The sequence below is a fragment of the Argentina anserina genome, chromosome 5 (genome assembly GCF_933775445.1).
Source record: "Argentina anserina chromosome 5, drPotAnse1.1, whole genome shotgun sequence".
Classification (NCBI taxonomy): Eukaryota; Viridiplantae; Streptophyta; class Magnoliopsida; order Rosales; family Rosaceae; genus Argentina; species Argentina anserina.
This window is the reverse complement of record NC_065876.1, coordinates 2,661,943-2,689,088: the sequence shown is the minus strand read 5'-3', so window position 1 is coordinate 2,689,088 and position 27,146 is coordinate 2,661,943. Positions and strand designations below refer to the sequence as shown.

The following is a 27,146-nucleotide window of genomic DNA, read 5'->3' as shown; positions in this document are numbered from 1 at the left end:
GTAAGCATTGACCGTTTATGCTTCGGTGAAATGAGTAGATACGTACACCTAAATTAGCGGGTCCTAATTAAGTTAAATTGTCAAGTCTAATACTATTTTAACTATATATTACCTGAAATTAGGTTTTATCCAGCAATAACCATCACTTAAATACTTAGCTACACCAGTACTGGCTCTGAAGCCGGATGGTCATAAACTCATAACTAAAAGAACACATGAAGGTAGTGTTTCTACAGCATCATAACTAAAGAGTATCTGTTTGCATTAGCAATAAGAATATGCTAAAATACCACACAACTGGAGATGATCAATCACCTCCTTAATTACTATTAAGAGATGAAATTTCTAAAAGTTAGGTGTCAAATACTTGCAATTACTCAAATCACTGAACCTATAGCGAGAAGTGAATGAAACAAAATTGAAAGAAAGGTGAGTACCTTAAAGGCTGAAAGTAGCTACAGTAACTTCCAGGAGAACAACATTAACCGTACCAATTCTGGACATCAACTGACAAAATCATGATTTAATCAGTAAACATTAATAGCATTTCATAAAATTCATGCAAAAAAAAACATAACATTGATCTGTCTTAGGTATATACTTTTTATTTCATTCATGTTTTCATACAATTGTAGGACACTCTGTTCAACTTCCAGTACAAAGCATGAGGATGATCATTCTAATTGAGATGCCATTTTCTGCTCATATGCAGAATTTTTTATACCTTCAGAAGTGAACATTTTATTTCATGGTTTTGATTGAAAAATTAGAATGCATGTACCTAGGCCTCAGAACTGTTCATAAAAATAACTAAAGAGAAATGCATTAATTTCAGTACCTAATATGTTAATGAGTCTCCGGCTGCTAATTACTTGAACTTCAAAACTTAATTAAACCATGAAATCAGATAGTATATATATTCAACATGACGAGTAAAGAATGAGACTGCGAACTACAAATTGAAGGTAAAACATGCATGTGAAGCCGTATCAATTACGCAGAATAACTTACAGACTCGATTTGGTACTTGAAATATTAAAGCTTATGAAGCTTTGGTTCTAGCGTATCCATTTAGATAAGACGCAGCTCTGGATCTGATACAGGGGAGTAATGCCTGTTTAAGTAGGATTTGTGCATTATCATCAGAGCAATAATATATGTACTACCTAAGTAGCTACGTGCCCACGTACCTCCCTGGCCTCTTCCATCAGTAAACGTCGACGTGGTCTGAAATCTTTGATTTTTTTTTTCCGATGGAAGTGAGATGCATGATGCACAATACTGTCACGCCTCATCCCCGTTTGGTTCAATTCCTCTGCTTCCCTGAACTGTAGAATTACAAACAAGCCTGCGCCCTTCGCTCCGTGTCCTCCAATCTCCATATTAATATTTCTAAGGTTTCGTAATCGAACTTCTTCTAGGTTTCTGCATTGTCAACAGCTTTTGGGGCCTGGTTTGTACTTTTTGTTATATAGACCCAAGCCCATTGACTTGGCGGACTATCAACTTGGACTTGGGTTATCTTTTTCTTTATTCCAATTTTTTTTTAACAAAGGGAGACAAAATAATTTGACATCTTTGGTGGGTTAATAAGCCAATCCTCGACTTTTTTTGTTTCCGAAGTAACTCTCATCACTCAGCTATATTTCTGGGAGCGAACTCGAGGTGAATATTCTTATGTCTGATAAACTCCAACAAAGAGGATAAACAAAAACTCATTCCGGCATGTGTACACTCACTTATGCAAAACCATAGATATAAGAACTTCTAGCAAATAAAAAAAGTGAAAATTGGTGAAACAGCTACGAAATTCATCTTAATATGCTTAAGTACGTACGAAGTTAATAATATGTTGTATGGTGATTTTCTTTACAGTGAAAGGCGTGAGGAACTGTAAAAATGCTCGAGGGTATGATATATGGTAAGCACTCTACTTCAACAAGTATGGTGTTAAATCCAAAAATATGCATAGAAAGGTTCTTTTAGCTCTACCTCACAGGAAAAGTTCTTCGGAGTTCAGACGGTAACCTTCTCGAGCTCAGCAATAACTTGATCGTGAACTCATGGAGAAGAGGATGAACAAGACACATGTCTGGCAATGAAGCAAATTAATACGTAACACACACAAACACGCACAGATTATGAAATCTTTCTTATTAGTTGGCAGAAACTCACCCAATGGAACTTGCAAGTAATGGTTTGTGCTGCCGCCTAACTGAAGAGATAGATAAAGAGCGGGGGAGAGACCCTTATATATGCAAATTACTAGCTCTTGAAATATGCAAATTTCATCTTTTGAAAGTATGATTTGTATTGAAAGTTACTGAATTATCATGTCAGTGTTTTCTTGATTTTTCCTTGGTCAAATAAAAGTGTATTTTCTGCATAAAACAAATAGAAAAAGTAAGATTTGTATTGAAAGTTACTGAATTATCATCATATTACAATTGATTCTCGATTTTCTTTATTATTTTTATGTATCTTTGATGTAAGAACAGTGCATAAATCATTAATTTGTAGCAGGTAGAGGCGTAGAGCTACTGTTCGAAAACAGAAACGACAATATCGAAGGGGAAACCGAAAGCTACATATCTGGAAAAGGGAGATGCAGCAATAAATGTTGTAGCTAACTCTCTTTGGATTATCAAACATAACCACAAGCATGCGTATGTAAATTTGTATATATCTGCAATTCTGAACTGGTGCATATGTAAAGAATAGAAGGGCGTATATTTATATAATGTGTAGCTGGCATGGGCACGTAAAGGACTAAAGGTAGTGAGTGGAATAGTATCACTGACAGAGCTACATGACTTGCTTCAGCTTCGAATTTAAACCTTCAATTCAAGGATCCTTCAAGGAAGAGGATCCTCTCCTGATCTAAAATCTTCCTGACCTTGCCTGACCTTTCAATCCTGTCATGACAACACTTATGTTTGCCGAAGACGGTGGGTGCTCGTTACTCTGTGTAGTGCTGTCTAAGTGTCTAGTAGTAGTGGTAGTACTACTGCTAGTTATATAATTATACTCCAGAGCCTGCAGGGCTAGGTTAGGCATACGTCAGTATAGAAACTATAGCTAGGTTTTATATGAAGGCCAGTCTAAACAGATCGAGCTGTCTGAGTATCTCAGCAGTCTCATTTTTCTCACACTGTAAGTTCAATTATATGAGGTCGTTCATCTGTTAACTCTCAAGCTGAAAGGTCAGCATGAACCGAATAATAGGTATTGCAGACCTCAAGATTATCGCTAGTGCTCCAAAGTCCAAACACGATCAAATCTGTAGTGATTGACAAAGTAAACCATTCAAGTAATCCAGTTTAATGTATTAATATACTTATAATGAATCAAGAAGGTTTACTACCCTATCCTTAAAAACGAAGTCCAAGTACGTCAACAACTCCATCAATCATACAGTAGTCATACAATAAAGATAACAACAGTAGCTAGCTAGATCTACCACTACATGAACTTCAAACTTTAGTTGATTGATCGACAACTAACCTAAACTATACATAGACCATTGCTGCATGCAATGATGCATTCGTAAATGGTAGCAGGTCTAGTGAGTAGTAACTGTAAGTCTATGTTTGAGACATGCAGTCCTTAGTTATTGAATCAACGTGTCATTGTACAGACGTCCCTGCTGATCGAATTCAAAATCTTGTGCAGAATCTTGTTGAAGACTCTACATATATAGAGAAGACAGACACAGCTGCATGCATGCAATGAATATGGTAGCAGGTCTAGTACGTAACTAGAAGTGAAATTAAATTCTTCAATTACTTTCCAGACTATATATAAGTCTCTATATTTGAGCCTCGGTTATTGCATCAACGAACCCTGGTGACCCTGCTAAGCTCTTTGCAAACCATATCCTAAATTACAGTATAAAAGCAGCAGCTGAGAATTAAGACACTCTAGCTAGCTAGCACCCACATACTAGCATCGTGAACAAACAGTAGAAGCCGTAATTGAGTAGTGCGTCTATAACTAGTCAAATCCAATACAAAAATATTGTGCAGAATCTAGTTGAAGTTGCAAAGAAGATCTTCCTGGGCCTGATATGGGAAAATCGGATAGATTTTGATCCTTTTTTTTTAACTGAGATTTTGAGTCCTTATGTCTGGTAGTTTCATTGGAATTCAGATAATTATTCTGCTCAGATAGTGAGAGCACAGTGAAGAAATAGTTCCTGGCAATGGCATGTGTCCTTGTTTCAGCTGCTCTGAGTCATGGTCTGTATGTCCAATCATTTTCCATCTCCCTCTGTTCTATTTTTTTTTTTCAAATACTGCTTTTCTTTAGAAAATTTCATACAATGATATGGAATCAGTTTTTTTTTTGTCAACAAGAGTTAGCAAATTGCAGTCCATCTTTTGGCAAAAAAAAGAGTTTAGGATTGGCAGTCGCTCGGCCGTTTGACTAGTTTCATTTCATTTGCTTGGTTCTTTAATGAGAGCTTCTATTGAGAACCTTATAATGAGAACTTCGTGAATAATACGTTCAAATGGACAGTTGAATGAATGATTTAGAGTTCAATTGGTATTCTCAAGTTTTTTAATATACATGTCATCCAACCGTTTATTTAAAAATCCTTAACAAATCCTCATTATAAGATCCTTAGTGATTTCCCGTTCTTCCAATGTCTGAGATACTGGACTGAATATAATCTTTCAGCCGTGACCTATTGCGATTCTGAACGCCTAACGAGCCATTTTCAGAGGATCTGGAAAATTTCTCCATGACCGGAAAATTAATCAAGGGTTACAAATGTAACCGGTATGGTTGCCAACGGCAATTACAATATCTCAGAAACCATAGGCCGGAGCTCTAGCGACAATACATTGGGTTGTAGCAATTGTCAATCATGAATCACATAACCACAAATCTCTACACCCTCCCCAGTTAAATGCATCATAGACGAACAGGCATACTTGCTTCCATGAGCCTATGATTTGTCCAGAGTTCGAAATTTGGTTTTAATACGTATCTTGGGGGTGATGGTTTTAGTTCCTGATGCTCCAGATGCCTCGGGCCTGGTCGCTTCAACAGTTCTGAGGACTAATTTGTTGTTTGATCTACTGGGCTCACCTGGTTGCAGTGTTGCAGATTTGATTCCAAGAACCTCCTTATTTGGTATGTCCGGGGAGGGTACTTTGGCACTCTCACTCAACAATTTTGACATCTCCTTCTCTTTCTGCCTTTTCTCCTTCTTTAAACGTTTTCGCTCTAAATACTGGGGATCTTCTCGATTCCCTTTATCCCGCTTCCTTTTCTTGTCCTTGTCTTTCTTTTTCTCCTTTTCCTTACCGTGAGGCTGTACATCGACCGTGCCAAACGAACCACCATTCTGATCATTTCTTGGAACTGAAAGGGCTTGAAGGCTTGCATACTTCTGCACCTCTGCATCTTGGTTCTCATGCATGAAACTAGGTGGTGATTTATCTGTTCGAGGCTGTACAGAAACTTTGCTTGAATCAGCAGTGCACTGCAATTCCTTTCCTACATTATCATCAGCATCACTTGCGAATTTGGCACTACCAATGCTGACAGTCATCCGGGATCCACGATCATGACAAGAGTTGACTTCCTCAAAGTTGCTAAGGCTAACAACATCACGGAAATTTCGTTGAGGTGCATCCACAGACACAGAACTGCTGGCATGCCCACCTTGAGATCTCTCAACAGTTTGAATATCACCTTCTTCTGCTCTGCTAGTAGTAGTAGTAGATCTTTTGACCCTGATCTTAACAACGGGAAACTTCCGTCTGTGGCTGTTGGTAATGGTATCTGCTTCCTTGGAAGGTTCACGAACTGCCAAGCTATCCATGGAATGTTCAGGAACTACCATGATATCCTTGGAACGTTCAGGAACTATCAAGATGTCCTTGGAACGTTCAGGAACTGCTACCATGACATCCTTGAAAGTTTCCACAGCACTCAAACCACCAGCGGAAGGATCTACCGCACTAACCATATGATCACTGAAAGGTTCTAGAGGACCCAAACTATTGAAAGCATCATTGGGAGGTTCTGAAGCACCATAATCTCCCTTGGAAGCTTCGGGAGCCAGAACTGATAGCCCACCCATGGACGCTTCCGGAGTTGCAATGGACAATTCATCTCTCAAAGCTCCTGGGGCTGGGGCGGACAACCCATCCATGGTAGACTGTGTAGCACGCAAAGCATCTCCGGAAGTTTCGGGAACAGACACACCAACATGTGGTTGGTCAGAAGGTAGTTCCTGAGATTTACTTTGTGGAATGAAAGCAGCAAAAATGTTCTTCTGCACGTGTGAGCCTTCTGCATCACCGAGAAGCAAAGGTCTATGATCTCTTGGCACTCCATACAAGGTTGCGGGCCTGAAAATGGAACTCAATTTTGATTAATTGGAAAATAAGTGGTGACAAATGTTTATGTTAAGAACAAAATGTACTACTGCTAGCAAGGACAAACGAAAACTTTCAGTGTCATCCGTGTAATGTTACTTCTTAATAATGTAAAAATATACAGATAGAAAGGGTGTTCCACCTTCCTGCAAGGATTTGTAGGATGCAGAATACATGGTGACGAAGAAAGATATTATTAAATGCCATCTGGCCTTCAAGCAGGCGAAGTAAAGCAACAAGAGTCTGGCTTTGAACTTCATCCTCACAATCGGATCCACCTCTTATCTTGCATAACCTCATAGCATGCGCAGCCAACTTCACCTGCCCTGCAATTGAGGAGTATATATGATAATGAATATACACAGAAAATTATGCAAAGTGATTCTGACATGGTAGGCTAAAAGTCCGGAAAATTTCCCACTGAGGATAGTGACAAGCACCTCTGAATGATGGCTCTTCATCTAAATATCTCATAAACAGCGCCAAAGCTGCATTAATGCCTTTGCAGTGGAATTCAAGATCAAGGAGTGCTCTGCTTGCTTCAACCCTAACTTGCCATATGGCCTTGATATCGCGAAAAGGTTTTACAAGTTCAAATACACGATCCTGCCACATGTCACAATCATAAGAACACTAGATTGAAGTACAAGAACTTCGAAATAAATTTCTTACTGGGTGAAAATTTTACTCACAAGAAGGACAAATCCGGAAAGTTTCAAAGCAATATGTGTCAGGGACCTGATACAGCTGACTGACAAGATACCATTATAGCTAGGCATCAACCTGGGTCATCCATTTCCCAAAATCAAATCAATTAAAAGGAATTACTTGACACAAACCATTGTATGAAGTATAAAATAAGTAAACACACCTGTCAAATTGCAAAAGCCGATCAATACGCTTCAAAAGAGATGATAAAAGGACAATACTCTGCAAGAAATAGGGTTTGTTATTCTCTTGTTGACAAAGTAAACATTAAATTGAATGTGATATCAACCGCTAGATGGTGAAACATATAAAAATTGATTTTAAACTACAGACACACTATCACGTGTGTTTGTGCCAGACAAAGCATGGCAGCCACAACAGAGTCGATGACTTATTTTATAAAACAAACCTGTTGCCCAAATTCAAGTTCTCCGACAGACTGAATTAATGAAGAAAGCCAGAAGACATCAGAATATGAGTTGCCACTGTTGTCATTGTACTGTCATACAAAACAAAGACACAGTTAGACACAGATTATACATCCATAAACTGTTGGCGGTGAATGAAATATAATTCAGAAAAGTGAGTGTATTATTGTCCGAGAAAGGTCATGCATAGTACAGAAGCAAGACAAGGAATAAGTTGACAGAATTTTCCATGGTTATTATGTTTGAAAAAAAAAACAATTTTATCATTTTATGAGACCAATTATAGCTTTGTATGACGATATAGGCCAGCTGAAAATTCTATTTTTGGTAACTATTTCTTTGGCATGATAACTAGCCAAAACGTAACTACCTTCAGCAATTGTAGGACAAACTCAACAGCCTCTCTTGGGCTTTTCTTGTCAGCGGCTCTAACCATAGCTACAGCATGTGGAATTGCCTGCCAGTAAAAGAAACAACTATTATATCTAGAGGGTCCTTGACAAGTTCACACATATAGTTTAACATTATTAGATTGATATCTGATGTATAATATCAGAGGAGACAAGTAAGAGACTTTTTTGAAATGATTTTTGAGCACTCTTAATCCATAGTTTTAGGGTTCTGAACTTCTGTTGGGTCCATATCAGTCAAGAACTGAGCATGGGTAATGAAATGTTATGGCATTTCTAATAACAGAAGACTGTTCAAGTATTTTATGAAAATAGGTGATATACAAATACAAATGGTGTATCTCTCATATAGTATAATACAATGGGAGCTTTATGAATGTTTAGATGAAGACAGCATCGAGAGTGTTTCTTTGATTGTTCTAGTCGCTTTATTGTATCATACTATATGATGAAAACAAGTTGTATAGCATGAGAAATTCCAATATTTCGTGCACATGTGCAAGTCAGACGAACCACCTAACCATGGCACATGATGAACAACTAATTACATATCCTACCTCATTGCATTACCTCAAGAACTAAGTATTCGGGAATATCATGAAAGTCATTTGGTCTGGCAACAATAAAAAGAAACAAAGTTATTAATTTATTTTATCTAGAAAAAGATCACCACAATTTGCATTTCAAGCTATACATAAATAAAAGACATACTTGGGAAGTCCAATATTTGCATCAAACCTTCGACTTTTATAGAATGCCACCAAATGGAGTAGGCCAGCCCAATCCGTATCCTGAAGAAAATAGTGATGAACAAGTCATATAAAAGTTGATTTGTGTCGGATACAGTAATTAAAAATAATAATTTAAGAACTCAAGTGAATCAAGGATTGAAGTATTCAATGTCCTATGCATTTAATGATAGTAGTACCTCAGATGCTGTATTAGCTAATGCAAAGGCTGCCTCAATTCGAACTCTCCAGAACGCCTTGGGATCAAGAATAAAATTTCATAAAGTTACTCTCCCGGTAATACATGATTCTACAGCTAATGTAACTATCAATTTGATAATACCTTGGAGTCAACGAGGAAGTTATTCAGAGCATTAACAACAGAGAATGGAAGCTGTGGCAAGGATTCAAGCATTGCAATTGCTTGTGCCTGAGCAACAACATCTTTGTCCTTCTCCAACTGATTAATCTGATATCAGAACCACCAAAAAAATAGTTAACCACCAACAGGCTTGTTCAAAATGGAAGATAAATAATTTATCAAGCATAAGTACCACAGTGATTAACCCACATGTTTATAACTCCATACATGCATGTAGAATCACCGCAATCTCATACGTACCCACATCTGTACAGGTTGATTAAAATGAATTTCAGCAAGGTATTCCATTTCTGGGTCTGCCCTCATCCACAGCAACGGAGATTCCATACTGTCAAAAATAAATTTCAACATGCTGGATAATTATTCAATAAGAGCTGCTAAAAGATTAGGTTTATATTATACCTGGAGCGTATATCTAGGGCAGGAGTTGCATCTCCATTATCATCTGCTCCATCAGGCTTTGAGCCCTTTTTAGGCTTCTGTAAGCGTTTAGCCACAAGCCTTGAATGACATTGTATTTCCAGCAGCTGGACTGTTTCTCCAGCCATTGGCAGCATAGGATGATCAAATGTTCCATCAAGTTCATGAACTCTGATGCTCATCATTCCAGGCCATCCAGTATCATTGTCACGCTTTTCAGATTCTGAATTAGCATTAACAGTTGAATCACTTGAATCCGATATCTCTGTACACCCACGTAAAACTGCAACTTCAACCATATTCTTTCGTTTGTTGTAGGAGAAGCCCATCCTTCATATTTGAGTACAAGTGAACAAATGCATATAAGTAAATAAATCTGGAAAAGAGATCCAGGCATGAAAGAAAAGATTATATGTAGCACACGCATGATACCTCAGAACTGGACAACCACACAATTCTACCCAGCGAGGGAAGAATTCTTTGAGAAAAGGGCGCTCAAGATTACCAACTTTATTAGCAAAATGCCTAAACTGCAAAACACAATTTATGGCATTAAAAAAATTGAAGACAAAACTAAAACTGTAACTGCTAATGCTCCTTTAAAAAAAGAAACATCACATGATTCACATCCATCGATATTTCACAAAAGTGATGTTTATGTTACCTCCTTTGTACTGAGAGATCTCACAGGACGGGTCTTGTCTTGAGCCCTCGAAACTATTGTTTGCAAAATCTGTACATGAAAGAATGCCACATAGTGGAGAGTAAGGATGGACTAAAATAATATTAATAAAAAAAAGATAACGTGATGAACCAACTATAAGAAACAAATTCAGATGAGCCTCATCTAGTCATCAGAGCAATTCATAAAAGAGCAACAAGTTTGAAGGATTACTTTACGGAAAGACTCGGGCCCCATCTGCTTTTCCAACATTTGAAGTATAGCCACCTTTTTTAAAGAGGTTCAATTAATTAGTTGTAAAGGTGAAGAAAAGTCAGACCATACTGAGGTGATGAAGTAACAAAGACACAATCCACATGAACTCACAGATTTCCATGATCTAATTTTGCTGTATATTCCAATGCACTGAGTGCCAAACAAATCCTTACAAGACGCAGTCGAGCTTAGAGCAGTAGCACCACTATCATCCGCTCTACAAACGGCACAATTTGCCTGCAGATACAGAAGTAAAACATTAGCGGCATGAAAGGTAATTCAATAAAGAAGAAAAAAAGAAAAAAAGAAAACAGAAAACAACAAACATGCCATAGCTTTCTTTTCCTTTATTCCAAGCGGACAAAGACACAACAAACTGAAGTAAGGAAAGGGCAAAGTCGGTGTCAAAGAAATGGGCCGTCTAGAAGAGAAGAAATGTAACTTATTTATATAGCATGAGGACATTAAAATACGGCATGCTATAGCTTGTTCTTTCATGCTTTCAAGTGAAAAAAGGACACAACAAACTAGAGGGATATAGGAAGTGCAGAAGTGCAGAAGTCGGTGTTCAAGAATCAAGAAATGCTATTTAGGAAAGAAGAAACATGACTAATTTACAAAGCATAAGCTAATGTAATTGTGGTAAATGCAAGTTTCTGAGATGAGCCAAACCTTGAATCTCCGATAGCGGGCTTCGTTATTCCCTAAATACTTTTTGATATACAAATCTGTCAGAAACCCAGCTAGACCATCCAGCAGCCACTCTGAAAACACGAGTTAAGAATGACGTTAGTGCCAATTGATTACTAATTACTTAAAGTACCAACTAAGCATTACAGACACCCAGATACTACCAGCTTACCATCATTCGGTGCCTCAGGAGTGATATAAACACCAAACCATTGTCTTGCAAGTGCAAATGCAAGCTTAACCCTTGTGTCAATAGTCTGCGTGAAACATACCCATCAGCTCAACAGTAAGCATGTTACGAGGGACATTGTTTCCACATGGTGACCGGAAGAAAGTGAATACAGACATACAGTAGGTACTTTGTGAATATGTGCCAAAAACAAGACATATACTATTGTGCTAATAATGCTGTTATTTGAAAACTTCTTAGAAAAAATAATCTTATCCCCTCTATGAGTAACATACCTGATCAATAATCTTCTCATCAAATAAAACTTGAGAACTAAATATGCTCATGGACGCCCCTGAACTCAAGGAGGATACCGCCATCTCAGGCTCTATAAAAACTTGTTTGTATGACCCAAATGGAAAGTTTACCGCCAGATAATCCTTATAACAGCTGTGAGTATAAGAATAAAATATTAATGGGATGACATAAATGAAGAAAAAAAATTGAATTCAAACAGATGGAGTCACAGACTTAAGAGACAAACCTAAATGCCCCATGAAAAAATTCAACAGTGTTGCGAAGCTTTGGCAAATTTGCTGGCAAGCACATGTGAGATATTAGACCAGATTGGTGGTCCGGAAGGATTTCAAACGGTGCAACCACCAAAGATATCCACCAAGCACTAACTGGAACATCTAAATTATAGACATATGTTTTGCGAGGGGGGTCATCCTTGCTCAAGACCTGCAAAACAAATAACAGTTGCCATAAAAAATTTGTAACATTAACAAGTCAAACAAAAACGCGATACAATTTAGCCAATTCATTGGATATTAAGGATCACGATGAAACTTCCTTTAACTGCCTGTCATGGTATTATACATGTCCATGGGAACTTAACAGAGACCATAATGACTTACAACTATACTGGCGTATGGGCAGATTTTCAAGAGTGATATCTAGCAATACAATTACTCAAGTAATTACTGAGGGAATAGAATTGTGGATTTAAGTGAAAGAACAGAAGATTTGACTTGATGTCTCTCTTCAAATTTATGCAAGGTATCTAGGAAGGCAGCAATTCCAATTGCCTCTGCTGCATTTTTCTTATGGGAACATTTCCTGGTATTCAGGAACAAGGTTGTAACCTACCCGTTTATTTATTCTTTTTTTTTTTTGGCAACAAGCTACTAGGTCAGGCTTATCAACCTATAAACATGGACCGGTTCCATGGTTGCATTTAACTTAAAATGTACAAGGATGGTTGAATAGTATGCCAGATGATGGTGACTATTGTGGTTTCACTCAAAACCAACCTGATAGTAAATTATTCTTAAGAATATTGTTTTTTTAACCACCCAATTGAAACTTCCAGTCAACAGAGGGTCAATCCGGTAGATGCCTGCAGTGAGCGTGGATCCAACACGCGACCTCAGATTCAGTCTGATGCTCTCCCAACTGAGCTATCCCCGCATATAATGCACCAACAAGGAATTGAGTCCCAGTTATATTGCGGCAAGGCATTGGTCTGCAAAGTGGTACGCACTAGTTTTGATACCATCCTTTCAATTTTCCTTGTATAGGTTCCATATTGTAGGAAAAGTATTAAGTACCTAACTACCTTATTCTATTTTGTCCTAATATTCTTTGAAGGAATTGTCATTTGTCAAACAGCAAAAGAATTAGAATACACACGTGTACTCCAACAAAATACTAATTACTCAACCAACAGACCACAAAACCTAATCCTAGTTTTAAATCTAATCTCTTATTTCTCCCTCTATTTTTTAGTTACATCTTACATGTTATTGAATTCATTAGAAATCATGTGCATTTCACAGAAGGAAAATACATAATACGCTGGCAGTAAACTTGGAAAAGTCAGGTGCTTTATGTTCAATTCACCTGGTAGAGTAGGGTTCCAGTGCTAACAGCCACAAGATTCTGTGCCACAGTAAACTCCAGATCATAGCTGAACATGTAACATTATAGCCACCATTAATATACAAATGATTGTTAATTATACCAAATTACTGGAATAAGAATGTATCACACAATTATTACCAGCATCTCTGTGAACAGTCATCTATACAAGGGAACCAACACCTTGCACGGCGCATTTGGTTATCAGTGTGTAGTACATTATCACGGAAGTAAATCCCGGTCTCGGCTTTCTCTACCCAATAATCAATACGAATCAATCTCAAATTCTGCACAAACATCAGCTTATATAAGAACCACATACAACGATAAAACCAATCTCAACACGCTGAACTAACTGAAGCCAACCCTCAGGAAGATGTCTCATTTCTTATACATGTCACTCATCGAACTAAGCTATATTTAAAGCATCCTTTCCCCTAAACCCTAAACTCTCATTTCGAAAACTCTAAAAAATGACTATAGCAGCAAACCCTGAAGGCCTGAACCAGAAGCCATGCAAGCATCGATATAATTCACAACCATCCAAGCCAAAACTAGTCGAATTACTCCCTTCCATCTCACGAAATCGCAACTACATAAACAAACCATAAACCTGCTTGGCTTCTTCAGACGACTGAAGCGCCTCGTTCTCCGCCGCCACCACCTGCTCCTGCACTTCACTTCGACCCTTGAACGCCTTGCAGCAATTAATCAGTAAATTCGGCACCAATTCCCTCTCCAGAGCCGAAATGTAACACGAACCAGCCGCATCAGCAGCAGAGCTCGGCGACGTCACGGAGCTCCAGTTCCTCTCACTCTCCGAATCCCTGTGATTACTGTGAGGGTAGTACTCATAATCCGCCGGCTCTCCGTCGACAGAAACACCCTCAATCCCCAAATTCTCGGCGTGTAGCCCTACAATCCCTATCTCCGGGACCGTGACCTTCAGCTCAGTGTACCTAAAATCGTAAACCGAATACATAAACTAAGCTCAATTGAAAACTATGAGAATTTCGAAAACCTAAAATCGGAAATCAGTAGTGAGAAGGAGGTGAGGGCAGACCCGTAAATGCGACGGTGAGCGAGGTCGATGGAGAGGCAGAGCTTCTGGTGGCGGACGAGGGGGCCAGAATTGTCGGGCTTGGCGTCCTCGTTCTTGGGCTTGCGAGGCTTCGCCATGGTTGGGTGGGGCGAGCGAGCTTCAGTGTGGGTGTGCGTCTATTTTTGGCTTAGAGGGGAAGATGAAATGGGAGGAAATAGAGATTTGGAGAAATATGAAATCAGGGTTGTATTTATAGACGCGCACCATGGGCTCCCTCTCCCTCTGCCTCTACAACAGTGACGTTTTTCGATGGGTTTAGGTATTTTGTTCGATACAACTTTTGTTTTTCTTGTGAATACTCAAATGATTAAATAATCAATTTGGATGATGAATTCCAGTCAAATCTTCCCATATTTTGAAAGGAGAAGGTGTTGATACTTGATAGCTAGATGGCTGGATTTTTTTTGTAAATGATGATTAGATAATGAAGTTAACCGGTTAGATGTAGAGCACTTCTCATGAGAAATGAAGGTTAATATAGGTAGTTTTGGCTCTTCCGCGTGTTAAAAATATCAAATTCTAAATAACAAATTATTCAAAAGAACCAAATAATAATTTAGTTTACAAATAATTCCTTACTTAATTTGATAAAATAAATAAAGACCAAAATTTACAAATAAAGACCAAATAATGGCAAGTTGACACATGTCATAAAATAATTTACTTTTTTAATCTTCTTTTACCTACAGTGTTTGCTACCATCAATGGAGAGGTTATTTGTTACTGTCGACTATAAAAACTAACTGCTACTGTCAACTTGAAAGACATCTGCTATTGTCGACTTGGAATGTATATGTTATTGTCGACTATGAATCTAACTGCTATTGTCAACTATGAATCTAACTACTACTGTCGACTTGGAATGTACCTGCTACTGTTGACTTCGAATGTACTTGCTATTGTCGACTATAAATCTAGTTGTTACTGACGACTAATAAACTAACTGCTACTGTGGTTTTTTTGTGAGTAAAATTCAAAATTTCTCAAAACATATGCAATATGGTACTTAAATGAAAGCTCATGACATAAGGAACAACTTTATATATTGGCTCACCTCCAAAATATCGGTGGTTTGGCCATCCAACTTAAATTTACCGAAAAAAAAACTAAAAAATGAGGGGAGAGAAATTTGTTAAATGACTTAAATCTATGAGTGACATATGATAATTTTCACGAACATAAGAGTATTTTATATATTTTTATATTAATTAATTAATCAGTTTTGTATTACTTATTTTTTAGGCTTTGACTTATGTCATAATTTGTATACGAAATATGAAAAGTGAGTTTTTAGTTAATTCATATGTAGTCAATATCACTAAGTAATTTTCTAAATTCTAAATAACTTGTATGTCGAGCAAGGTCTAGCTCAATCTTTTGGCACAAGGTTAACTTTGATTTCCAAATGACTTACATGTAGAGCAAGTTCAACCTTGACCTTTTAACAGTGTTAAAAGTTCATTTTCAAAACCTTGCTCAACACTATTAGTCCAACTGCCTTAAGGACTTTTGAATTCCATGTTACAAAACTAGTGATATATTGCGTATATAATTTAATAACCTGAATTATAAATAATTATAAAGCAGAAGTTAAACATGTAACTCTAAAACGAAGAACACGAACAAAAAATTCAACCAAAATACCGAACTATTGGTGATGGAAAAACTAGTCGAAACGTGTGTGATACCACACTGTCCTTAAGACGTTTACGCCTCCTCTACCGGTGCAAGGATGCTTAGCGCTTGTCTCCCAGGATATAACGACTAAACAATTCTAGGAAGTTACACTACTAACTATAACCTTCAACGAACTCGAAATGTATCTATTTCTATCACCAGAGAATAGCTAAGAACTTTGAGAGTTGGAGAGAATTGTGTTTCGAATGGATGATTTACAATGAAAGGATGGTGGCTATTTATATAGTGAGGATTTGCAATCAGCAATGAATAAGATGGTTGTTATAGAAATCAAAAGATCATAACATATATGAGTTACATATGTTACAAGCACTGATCTCAATTATGTTATAATTCTCCATAACACACACAATAACACAGTTGTTACAAAAGAAGAAACAATCAAGAGAATTTGAAATGTCAAAACCGAATTTTCGGAAATGCAAAAAGAATATGCGTTCCGACCCTCAATTCGGGGTTGCATTCGTGTCCGCAGGTCGCACGGGTTTCCCTTGTGACCTAGAATTTGCACCCCCCATGCGCGTGCGCGATAGGGTATAATGAGGCTTACATACTTTATAATCCATACATAATGGATTCTCTATAAAGTATTTTCAACATTTCTCTTTTTCAATGTGGGACAAATACCTTTCCCTCATTCTAAGTAGCAATATTTGAGTGACAATTTCGTATTCACCTACAAACCAAATTACACAAACAAACATATGATCTTGTAGCCCTCATTATGGAGAACTCAAATCTATGTTCATCTTTGATTAATTATAAGTTTAACTTAATTTAATTAATCAATTAAAATTTGGTTTTAAATGGTTTATAAACCATTTTTCCAACATTCCACACTTCACAGTGTTATGACGATTGTGGTTTTCAACGAGATATATGCTATCGTTCTCTAACATGTTGATGAATATGCTTGTAAATGGACGAAGACATTCTAACTTGTAACTAAGAAGCAAATCTTCGTTCTATAAACACTAGGCACGTGATCGGTTTCATAATACATACTTTTTCTCAAAACCGGAATCGGAAATAAAAAACTGTCCGGATTTAGCACCATTTTCTTTCAGAACCACAAGGAACCGAAGCCACAAATATTGGATCGGTTTTTGGGTTTTTACGGTTCCAAAAGTTCACTATAATATATATTTATCTCAAAGCCTAAATTAAAACAATAAACATATAAAATACCAACTTAAAAAAATGCTAATACAAAACGTCAACAACCTCTCTAATATAATTATCCAATGATCAACAGTTAACATACTCAATTATTTCAAAAAGAATTGAGAGAGACTGCAAACCTAGGATAATTTGGATTTTAGGGAGTAACAAAATAATAGAGAAAGTGAGGACATAAGCATAGAAAATATGTTTTTTTTAGTTATATATAGTGATTAGTAGGGGTATAAGAAATAAACAAAAGAAAGTGATGAGGGAAGTGGCGACGAAATATGTTTCTTTTAGATGTTTTTTTTTATATAGTTGTAAATACTCGGTTATAACGGTTCTAAAATTATTTTAAAAAATAGGATCCGAAATCGAATCGAATCGGTTGTTTCAGTGTGGTTTCTCTAGAGTTAGTAATTTATTTATTTTTGAAATCGAATTGAATTAATCATTTCAATGCGGTTCTAACCGTTCTAAACAGTTATTGGGTATAAAGTCTCAGACCTAATAAACACTAATGAAATTGTTTACGATCTATTAAAATGCGAGAGTCATCTTGTTAGATCAAAGTCATCAAACCATGTTGGGCACAATTCCGTAGCTTTACACATTTTTTGTGTTTACCGAGTGTTTAGAAAATAAGATATTTAAAATGAAAATGTGGTAATTAATCAAGTAGTCCGCAAAATCGAAGCGTATAAAATGGCCGGCAATTTCATGAACATTACAGAATCGCCACCAATCTGTACACGCCGGAGAGAAAGTGACCGACTTCCTGAAACCATTGAAGAGCAAAATCAAAACGAAAGTGAGCATTGGCTCCAAGACCATGAGCATCGACGTTTTCAACAGGTACCTCTAGCCTCCTTCAATTCCAAGGGTCTCTCCACTACATTTCGCGTTCTCAATATATCGATTTCTTTAGGTTTGTGAGGCTTGCGGCCAGAGCGTTCTACGATGAGATTATGAGCTAATACTTTGGCCAAAAACTTCACTATAACCTAGTATAATTATTAGCATGTCATAGACTCAACAAAATGCATAGTTTCCAAGTGCATGATATTTAGATTACTTTGATGCCAGGCGACAGTGGGTGAGAGAAGAGGATTTGGCCAAGGACTTGAAACTGCACCCCAAGCAACTTCGTCGTGTTCTGCAGTTTCTGATGGAGGAAAGACCGGTGATCAGAGAACATAGGAAGGAGGTTTATTTTGTTGACCTTTGTTTAGTTGTTTTCTGGTTCTTCTTTATATCCCTATGCGGGGATTCATTTGTTGTTACTAATATACACTTAGGTATTCCTTCCTTTCCAAGAAGCATTATGCCTGAAGAGTGTTAAAATCAGTTTTGATTAATCTTACAAGTATATGTACTGATTGTAGTGCTCAATATCCCTAAGAATGGAATAAACCATGTTTGGCTAAAGTGTTGCTGGAGGTTCAATACCGCTCAGCTCTCACTGCACTATTGGTTGATAGGGTATAAGTTCCAGTTAAATAAATTGGTACCACCTGTTGTGAAGTGTAAGATCTAAGGTTACCCCTTGTTACCACGGCCACCTAATAATTTGATAATGTAAATGATGAATCCTAATGTGCTCAGAGTATTCTCTGCTGATTTTAGATAGGCATTAATAAGCCACGTGATTGGATAATCTTAATCGATCATGCATCTCTATCCCTTACGATTTGATCTTTTTTTTTTTTTTTTTTGCAGACAGCTAAGGGTGTGAAGATTTTTGGTGCTGCAGTTGCTGCCACAGCCACTGGGCAACAACATAGAAAAGAAGGCGAAGAGAAAGTTAAGCTGCAGACACACTCTTACTGCTGTTTGGATTATGCTCAGGTTGATACTTTCATATATATAATTTGGGTTTGAATTTGCTTATTATTTGCGAGCAAAGAAATAGTTTATGCAGCATGATACTACATGATGTGGTTTAGTTGCTTTGATTTCTTCATAACGGGGAAAGGCAAAACAAATCATTGTTCACTTGTTTGACACAATTATTCTATTCTCAGATATATGATGTTGTAAGGTACAGACTGCATCTTTTGAAGAAAGAACTGAAAGATGAACTGGAGGGCAAGCATGCAGTGGAGGAATATATATGCCATAACTGCAGGAAAAGGTTCTTATAGTTTCTGTGTGTTTATCTGTGTGTTCCATGTTTTGATCCTGGAATCATGAATACAAGAACAAATTAATCTTTAGATACGATGCTTTGGATGCACTGCAACTGGTTTCTATGGAGGACGAGTACTTCCACTGTGATTTTTGCAACGGGATACTTGTTGCTGCGAATGACAAGCTAGATTCTCAAAAGACAGCTGGCAGAGACAGCAAAGGAATGCTTCAAAATATGGAGATTTGTTTGTTTCTGCTGCTATTGTCATGTAACCTGATGTTGAACATATATATTCAACGGCTATCATTACATCAAAGTTAATGAAATGAATTGGATGCAGGTACAACTGAAGCCTTTAATGGAACAAATTGATAGAATTAAGGATTTACCTTTTCCTGAATTTGGAAGTCTCCAAGCTTGGGAGGCCAGAGCAAGTGCTTCGCAACTTGCGGAGAATGGTGATTCTAGTGCTATTGATCCCTCCATATCTTCACCTGGGCTGGGGCATGGTGGGACGCCCTTCGTTGGAGATACAGAGGTAATACTTTTCCTCCTCCCTCCAGACAACCAGTTTAATTTATGTATTACCCTTAAGGTGAGATTTGGATTCTATTTACAATTTTTATGGTGATAGTAAATGAAAGTATTCAGGTATCACTGGTAGCCTGGTAGGAACCTTAATTGGGGCCTAACGACTTTGTTTCGTACTAAGCATTTGTTTGTACTTATAGTACTTGATACATTTTTAGCTTTTCTATCCATTTGACTTGTTGTGTCTGGAGTGTATTATAATCCAGTGTTAACTATTCAGCGCCTTAGGATTATATATAAACATAAATATAAATAAACTTCGACTATTGTCATAACTGTACTGGAACTTGTCAGGTGGAAGTTATATTCTCAAAGGTTGAGGACGAGGGTGAGGATATTAACTCTGAAGGTGATAATACAGTCCGGAAAGTTGTACCACCTTGGATGATCAAGCAAGAGATGAATCTTACAATGGAACAGCGTGGAGAGGTCTCACAAATGCACGTCTCTGGCTGGTCATCAGGTCCGTCAGGTTGGCATGAAGTCGGAACGGGACGAGGATGAAGGAGATGATTATATTGAATGGGAATAGGCCTCTGGTAAATATCGTTTGTGAAAAGTCTCTGTTCTATTCCAATTAATATTTGATTTGTCTTGATTTAGACCTAGCTTTCGGTGAGATCTTGATACAATGTTTCATTCATAACTTGACATTCTTCGCACCTGTAATGCAACTGCAGAATACAAGGTAAAATACTCGAAGAGGTGCTACAGCACAGGATAAGGCTAATATAGACTGTGAGATGAAGGTTGAAGAGCTAAGCACTAAGCTTTACTGCCCTCCAATGCTTCTCAGCAAAGGTTGATCAGTGTCATCATATGTACAAACTACAAATATCTAGTATTGTCATAATTTGAGGCTATAAAGGCTGTGTGAATGATTTGCATATGCTTTTATCATTTAATGAAATATGCTCAAAGGTTTTCTTATATTTTTTTGGATCATTTCACTACATTTCATTGTTTAAACTCCAACACACTAACTATGTGTTAAAAATTTGTTTACCTCTAATAATTTGATCACCACTTCACTTGGTAACTGGAACACAATTTAATCACGCATTTTTTTGGTTTATTTTTTTTGTGAAGATTTGTAATTTAAAATAAAAATGATGGGCCGGCCCAAATCAAAATCAGCACAGGCCCCAAAAAATCAGAAACGGAAATCAGAAGCCGAAAATTACTAGAGAATTCTTAACGACCTCGACTTCGAGCTGCAAATAATAGTCGAAAGCTTCTCCTGCCAAATGCCGTAGGCCTTAAACCTAACCGAGAGAGGCTCCGATCTCTCTCCGCCTCAGAAAACCCCGACTCTGAAGAACACAGTCCCCCCAAAAAAAAACTTTCGTAATTGAAATCCCTAAAGCATGAGCAGCGAGCCTTTCAAAAGGTAACTCCTCATTCTTCAATTCCTAGGGTTTTCGTAACTTTCTCTGATCAATTTTCCCTCCAAACTCAATGCTGAAGATTACAATTGATGAATCTGATAGTTGTTTGTGTGTTCAATTTGGTTCAGGTTGGTGAAGCTCGCGGCGAGAGCGTTCTACGATGACGTCAACTTTCGCGGGGAGAATCAGCCCAAGACTGGCCGGAGCGACAACCGCGGAATCGCTGTGGTTGTGCTCGACGCGCTCTCAAGGTCCGTTCTAACTTCATTTTGATTGGAGTTTCCGAAATTGATTCGAGTTTGAAGTTGATTAGACTCATTTAATTTGAATCGTTTAGTCTAGAGAGAAGGATTTGAATTAGGTTTGAGCCAATGAGCTGAGAGAAGGATGTTTTACTATCCACATAGGTATATGCAATTGCGAATTAGTTGTTTTCGTGTGTGTTTTGAGGAAGATGACTGTGCGCTTTGAGAATCGAGGATGAAGTTTCGAGCTCATTGTTCCATCGGTTGTGTGGTTTGCAATTGTAAGTAATGCCTTGATGTTTTGATGTTAGGCGAGAATGGGTGAGAGAAGAGGATTTGGCAAAGGACTTGAAACTCCACTCAAAGCAACTTCGTCGTGCTCTGCGATATTTCGAGGAGGAGAAACTGGTCACCCGAGACCACAGGAAGGAGGTGATTTGTTGAATGTCATTGTTTTATTTGGTCTGTTCGGTTTCTGATTAATCAAATTATACATCTGAGTTTGCTGTTTATATAATTCTATCAAATTTGTTGTTATTAGTTGTCAGCATGCGATTGAATGCTTCAAGTGTTGAAAACTTGGCAGGTTATTAAGTATAAATAACACGGCTAATTGTTTATTATTGATTATTGCAGACGGCTAAGGGTGCGAAGATATTCAGTGCTGCAGTTGCCGCCACTGTTGATGGACAACAACATACAAAAGAAGGAGAAGAGAAAATTAAGTTGCACACTCACTCTTACTGTTGTCTGGACTATGCTCAGGTTAACTTCCCAGCTCCCGTTTGCATGTTTATATTTATGTTGTAGTTTAGTAAAACAGCTGCGAACAAATAGAGCATTTCCCTGATAACTGGACATACGTGAATTAGTTAGTGCAAGATTTTTTTTTCTTTTTTTACTTCTTTACCAGGAATGCAAGTTAACTTAATTATTTATTATATCAGATCATGATAAAGTTGTGGCTTCTATATTTTGGAAATGTCCTCACACAAGATTTTTTTTTCAGATATATGATGTAGTAAGGTACAGACTGCACCGCATGAGGAAAAAACTGAAAGATGAATTGGAGGACAAGAACACAGTTCAGGAATATGTTTGCCCTAACTGTGGGAAAAGGTTACTACTGTGTTTTCAATTTATTCATTCTTTTAGTATGTTTCTCGTTTTGATACTGGAAATAAATGCAAGCTCATATCTATAGATACAATGCTTTGGACGCACTGCAACTCCTTTCATTGGAGGATGAATATTTCCACTGCGAGAGTTGCAATGGAGAGCTTGTGGCTGAGAGTGACAAGCTAGCTTCTCAAGATGTAGGAGATGGAGACAGCAATGCCAGGAGGCAAAGGCGTGAAAAATTAAGAGACATGCTTCAGAATATGGAGGTTTGTTTGAGTTTTGTTTTATTTATTTATTTATTATTTAATAAAGTTTCTGTTCACGTTGTTTTCTTAGTTTGCTGTAGCATACGTCAATGGGTATAAATATGCAAGAGAACATTTGAATGGGTTTAACAATCTGAATGTTCTGTGTCAAAAATCACTTCATTTTATTCAATTTCTATGGATTGAACTGACCACGAGAATTACAATAATATTACATCCATTTTGGATGATGGAGACATTTTGAAAATGTATAATGAGAGGATACAAGTTGGAAGCGTATCACGTAGGACTTGAACATCAAGTGAAGAAGTAAGTGGCTATGAACATTGAGCAACACCCCAAGATCCATGTGATCCTAATAACTGGAGTAGGACCAATATTGCAACGTGAACATTGAGCAAAGCCCCATCACATGGGGTACAAACATCTATATGATTACTGATCGTTGTGCAATGTTTCCTGAAAGGGCCATAACTTGAACATTTCTTATGGGATCATGCATTTTCCAACTTGGCCCCCTAAATATATCTGGTACGATGGCCCTTCTTAGGACAATATTACTTACATAGGATGTAATCCTTACACTTGGAGTGGGATCTGCAGGGGTCATGTTTTTATTTAAGTTTGATAGAAATCATGGAAATTCCAATAATATCAGTATGGGTCTCTTATGATCCATCATAGAATCAATCTGTAAGTCATCATATCACTTGTCTAGGGTGTTGTATATTACAATCAGTACTCGACTTGTGCTTGTCTATGATGATATTACCAATTTTGCATTATTTTGTGTTTGTTGTCGCTATTGTTCTCATTCAACTTGATTTGTCACCAAATTGTTGCTTGTCATTGTTCTGTCTAGTGTATTATACTGCTGCCACTCTCTCTGATATGATAGATAATCGGGATGCAGGTACAGCTGAAGCCTTTAATGGAGCAGATTAATAGGGTGAAAGACTTACCTCCTCCTGAATTTGGAACTCTCCAGTCTTGGGAAGTGCGAGCACATGCTCAAAGACGTGCCGAGAATGGTGAATCAAGTAGCATGGATCCTTCCAAATCTTCACATGGGCCCTATGGTGGAACACCCATGCCTTTTCTTGGAGATACAAAAGTAATCCTTATCTCCCTCTGTTCAAGCTTCCAGTTGTTATTTACTTTTATGACCGTAATTTTATGCATTATTTATTGTATGGTGATTAAATCAAATGCAAGTAATTTGGTTTACATGATCAGCACCTCAGGTTTATAGTGTGTTACGTTCATGGTAACTTGGTAAGACTTCTTAGATAGAGGCTAGTGAATGAAGTTGCACCATTACTTGTAAAGTGAGCTATATTCTTTTTCTTTATCAGTTATATTGCAGCTCTGATCTTTAACATGTGTGAAGTTAGTATCAAATGACTGGTTGCTTATGTAGTTCCTTATGAATGAACTGGATTATGCCAGGTTGAAGTTGATTTTGTAAATGATGGCAAGGGTAATGATGTCAAATCAGAAGCTGATACTACAGGCCAGAAAGTTTTGCCACCTTGGATGATAAAGCAAGGGATGAACCTTACAAAGGAACAGCGTGGAGAGGCAAAGATGGATGGCACTGTTGGAGCTCCAGAGTATTCAGATGACAAAAAGGCAAATGCTGAAGATGATGAAAAGGCTTTCCAGGTTTGTGCAAGTTTCATTTGTACCTTGATGTTACAACTCCCTCACCCTTCCATACACCGCGGCGGGGGGAATGAATGTCACTCATATTCTGCTTTGATAAATTGATAAGGTATCAAACATCACTCATTTGTTTCTTCATTGTTCTGTAGGATGAGTATTTCAAAGCTTATTACGCTGCTTTAATAAAAAGACAACAAGAAGAAGAAGCAGCACGTCAAGTTGGCATGAAGTCAAAACGTGATCCGAATGAAGAAGATGAAGCAGAAGAAAATGTTGAGTGGGAAGAGGCTCCAGTTGCAGGTACATGCCATTATTTGACAATCTTTGTTCAATTCCACTTGATGTTTAATTTGAATTTCAGGATAAACACCCCCCCTCTCTCTCTCTCTCTCTCCCCAAAAAAGAAAAAAAAAAGACCTCATTTGCAAAGGTCTCTTCTCTTATACACTCCAAAATCATAAAAACTTTTCTGGCCATTCAATGAGTTGAACTGAAGGGATTTATATTATATGTTGACTTGTTTTAGTTATTGTCACTGTTTTTCGAAGTGTGTTCATTAACTTTGTCTTCTCTGGACACCACTGTAGGTGACGCCAATGGAAATTATAAGGTCAATGACTTGAATGTCGAGGCCGATGCAACTGCAGAAGATGAAGATGACATAGAATGGGAGGAAAGTTGAATAGCCTAAGGTTTTTTCATGCATACCCTTTACAGCTGACTACGATCTAGGTCCCTCCTATTGTCGAACTTGCTGAGTATCTCGCAACTTCTTAGATATTAGTTCCAATTGATCTATCGAGGACTGCTGATGTACACGTAGTCTTGGCTCCAACTGCAACTCCTTGTGGTCATCATGTTTACAGATGTTTTAGTAAGAGAATTGCAGCAATATGAAACACTGCCACTAAGTAGCTTTATTGTTGGTTTTGTTAGGGATGACTGTAAATTATAGATAATGTCATCGCAGTACAATAAAGACATACAATTATGTGCCTCTTTTTTCGTTTGCACAGCGTGTTTTGTTATATACTCTCGAAAGTACTAGATTGTTACAAATGAATTTTTTTTTTGTTACGTTTTCAGTGATTATTGTGTTTTGGTGGGTGTTTCTGTGGTTGAAAGGGAATACTGTACCGGTGGTGGTTCACCTTTGAATCATTTTACGCTTGGTAACCATCCTCATCTTCCAATCTTTGAGAGCTGGTTTGAATTATGTGCTTCAAAGGTTGAGGGGTTTCCTGAAATGGAAGGTCAATATCATCGAAGTCAAACCAGACGAGAAGGAAAAACCGAAAAAGAAGGATCCAGATCACTGTTCCACGTGATGAGATGAGTACGAGAGTGTAATTCCTCTTTGCCCTATGTCCATGTATGAAATGGTCTACCCGACAAGAGAGCCTCTCATTGTGCAGACGACGATTCAAAGTCCATGCCCACTCCCGGAAGATATGCCTTTGGAGCTAGCATGGTGTTTAACTTGCACACACAACCATAATGGATCTTTGTGTTTGGTAATTGGTATTGGTGTTCATCATTTTCACCTAATATGGGTAAAGGAAGTTTGTAAAGTGCTTCACTTTTCAATCCAAATCTAAATTTAAAGAGTAAAATAAGACTTCCCTCTCTTAAAATTTCCCTTAGCTGATTTAGGTTGGGATTCAAACTTAGGAAACCAATAAAAAGAAAAAAAAGGAAGAGTAAAAGAAAAGGATTGTTTTCTCCCATGTAACTTAACGTGTAGTGACTATATATTTTTAGGCAGTGCTATATGCAAAGCGTGTGAATAAACACTTGTTTTCATCATTGACTCAAATTAGTCCAGTCTTAGATTGAATGTGTACGTGGGAGCTGGAAGACAGCTTCCGGCCTCTGTTTCCAACTTTCCATGCATGAACATCAAGCTCTCATATAATGTCAAACAAGCTAGCTATCACCACAACTACATATATGAATCAAAGAATAAATCAAGGGGTGAGTCAATTAAGAGTTTTAGATGTAATAGGAAATTGAATTAAGATCATAGCTGGTATTAAAGAAGTAGAGACTAGAGAGAAGTGTGCATGAATTGTCCATAGCTATTGTTTGGGTGTGCTCAAAGCTAAACCAGACTGGCTGATGAAAAGTCCAGAAACCAGGGACCTCTCACATTATATTGTCTGGCTAGTTAGGTTCGTCTTGCTTCATAGTTCATATCAATTTGCAAGCAAAGATCTCAATGTTTTCATGGAGCTCCTGCCAATATTCTCTTTAAATTATAACTATATTTTTTTTACATATGCTATGGGAACAGCTAGGTCGACCTCAGCAGAAGTTTGAGGTTGATGAAAGTAATTAATTCTATCAGATTAAGCAGATATATATTAGTTGTCGGAGTGGAAGAGTGCACTTATGTAGTAAAAGAATTAGCTTTCGGATAGTAGCAGCAAATGCTAAGGTAACTTGATATATGGTTGTAGTCTTGTAGATACGTCAACCTTCATGTATGTAATTATATACCAACTCTAAATCAAATCTTACATATTTCACGAATGTTAATACTAGGTAAACCACCTTTCAGTAACCCACCTAGTCTCTAACTGTCCAC

At 37.5% G+C, this 27,146-nt stretch overlaps 2 protein-coding genes and 1 pseudogene across 4 annotated transcripts; 2 read left to right on the top strand and 1 right to left on the bottom strand.

The window, feature by feature from the left end:
• Window positions 1–4,717: 4,717 nt before the first annotated feature.
• Window positions 4,718–14,467, bottom strand: LOC126793580 (transcription initiation factor TFIID subunit 2). 2 transcript variants are annotated; one of them, XM_050520142.1, is made up of 25 exons: window positions 14,251–14,467; window positions 13,801–14,146; window positions 13,329–13,474; window positions 13,170–13,236; window positions 11,809–12,008; window positions 11,561–11,714; window positions 11,268–11,352; window positions 11,078–11,169; window positions 10,517–10,642; window positions 10,364–10,417; window positions 10,133–10,201; window positions 9,901–9,998; window positions 9,451–9,798; window positions 9,289–9,376; window positions 9,010–9,135; window positions 8,867–8,923; window positions 8,650–8,729; window positions 8,509–8,551; window positions 7,899–7,985; window positions 7,510–7,599; window positions 7,264–7,322; window positions 7,088–7,175; window positions 6,833–6,998; window positions 6,535–6,718; window positions 4,718–6,365 (listed from the first exon to the last, which is right to left on the bottom strand). In XM_050520142.1, the coding sequence occupies exons 1-25, from the start codon at window positions 14,364–14,366 to the stop codon at window positions 4,952–4,954; spliced, it is 4,383 nt and encodes a 1,460-aa protein (XP_050376099.1). In that variant the 5' UTR covers window positions 14,367–14,467; the 3' UTR covers window positions 4,718–4,951. The 2 variants fall into 2 exon arrangements, with proteins under 2 accessions (XP_050376099.1, XP_050376097.1); XM_050520140.1 differs by having other exon boundaries at window positions 4,719–6,365; window positions 7,085–7,175; window positions 14,251–14,466.
• Window positions 14,468–17,983: 3,516 nt separating this feature from the next.
• On the top strand, window positions 17,984–20,405 carry LOC126795208 (uncharacterized; annotated as a pseudogene).
• Window positions 20,406–21,094: 689 nt separating this feature from the next.
• On the top strand, window positions 21,095–25,555 carry LOC126793700 (uncharacterized). 2 transcript variants are annotated; one of them, XM_050520297.1, is made up of 10 exons: window positions 21,095–21,263; window positions 21,390–21,512; window positions 21,818–21,938; window positions 22,143–22,271; window positions 22,516–22,625; window positions 22,711–22,894; window positions 23,793–24,008; window positions 24,344–24,559; window positions 24,709–24,859; window positions 25,147–25,555. In XM_050520297.1, the coding sequence occupies exons 1-10, from the start codon at window positions 21,241–21,243 to the stop codon at window positions 25,239–25,241; spliced, it is 1,368 nt and encodes a 455-aa protein (XP_050376254.1). In that variant the 5' UTR covers window positions 21,095–21,240; the 3' UTR covers window positions 25,242–25,555. The 2 variants fall into 2 exon arrangements, with proteins under 2 accessions (XP_050376254.1, XP_050376255.1); XM_050520298.1 differs by having other exon boundaries at window positions 21,101–21,263; window positions 23,808–24,008; window positions 25,147–25,551.
• The last annotated feature ends 1,591 nt before the right edge of the window (window positions 25,556–27,146 follow it).

What these genes read in the sequence shown, in the direction of transcription:
- LOC126793700 (XM_050520297.1), top strand. Translation starts at nt 21,241, where the DNA reads ATGAGCAGCGAGCCTTTCAAAAG. An exon ending in TGCCCTAACTGTGGGAAAAG is followed by an intron (nt 22,626 to 22,710) that starts GTTACTACTGTG and finishes TCATATCTATAG; the next exon opens with ATACAATGCTTTGGACGCAC. An exon ending in ACATGCTTCAGAATATGGAG is followed by an intron (nt 22,895 to 23,792) that starts GTTTGTTTGAGT and finishes CTGATATGATAG; the next exon opens with ATAATCGGGATGCAGGTACA.
- LOC126793580 (XM_050520140.1), bottom strand. Translation starts at nt 14,366, where the DNA reads ATGGCGAAGCCTCGCAAGCCCAAGAACGAGGACGCCAAGCCCGACAAT. An exon ending in TGTGGTTGTCCAGTTCTGAG is followed by an intron (nt 9,799 to 9,900) that starts GTATCATGCGTG and finishes TCAAATATGAAG; the next exon opens with GATGGGCTTCTCCTACAACA. An exon ending in AACTTGAATTTGGGCAACAG is followed by an intron (nt 7,323 to 7,509) that starts GTTTGTTTTATA and finishes TATTTCTTGCAG; the next exon opens with AGTATTGTCCTTTTATCATC.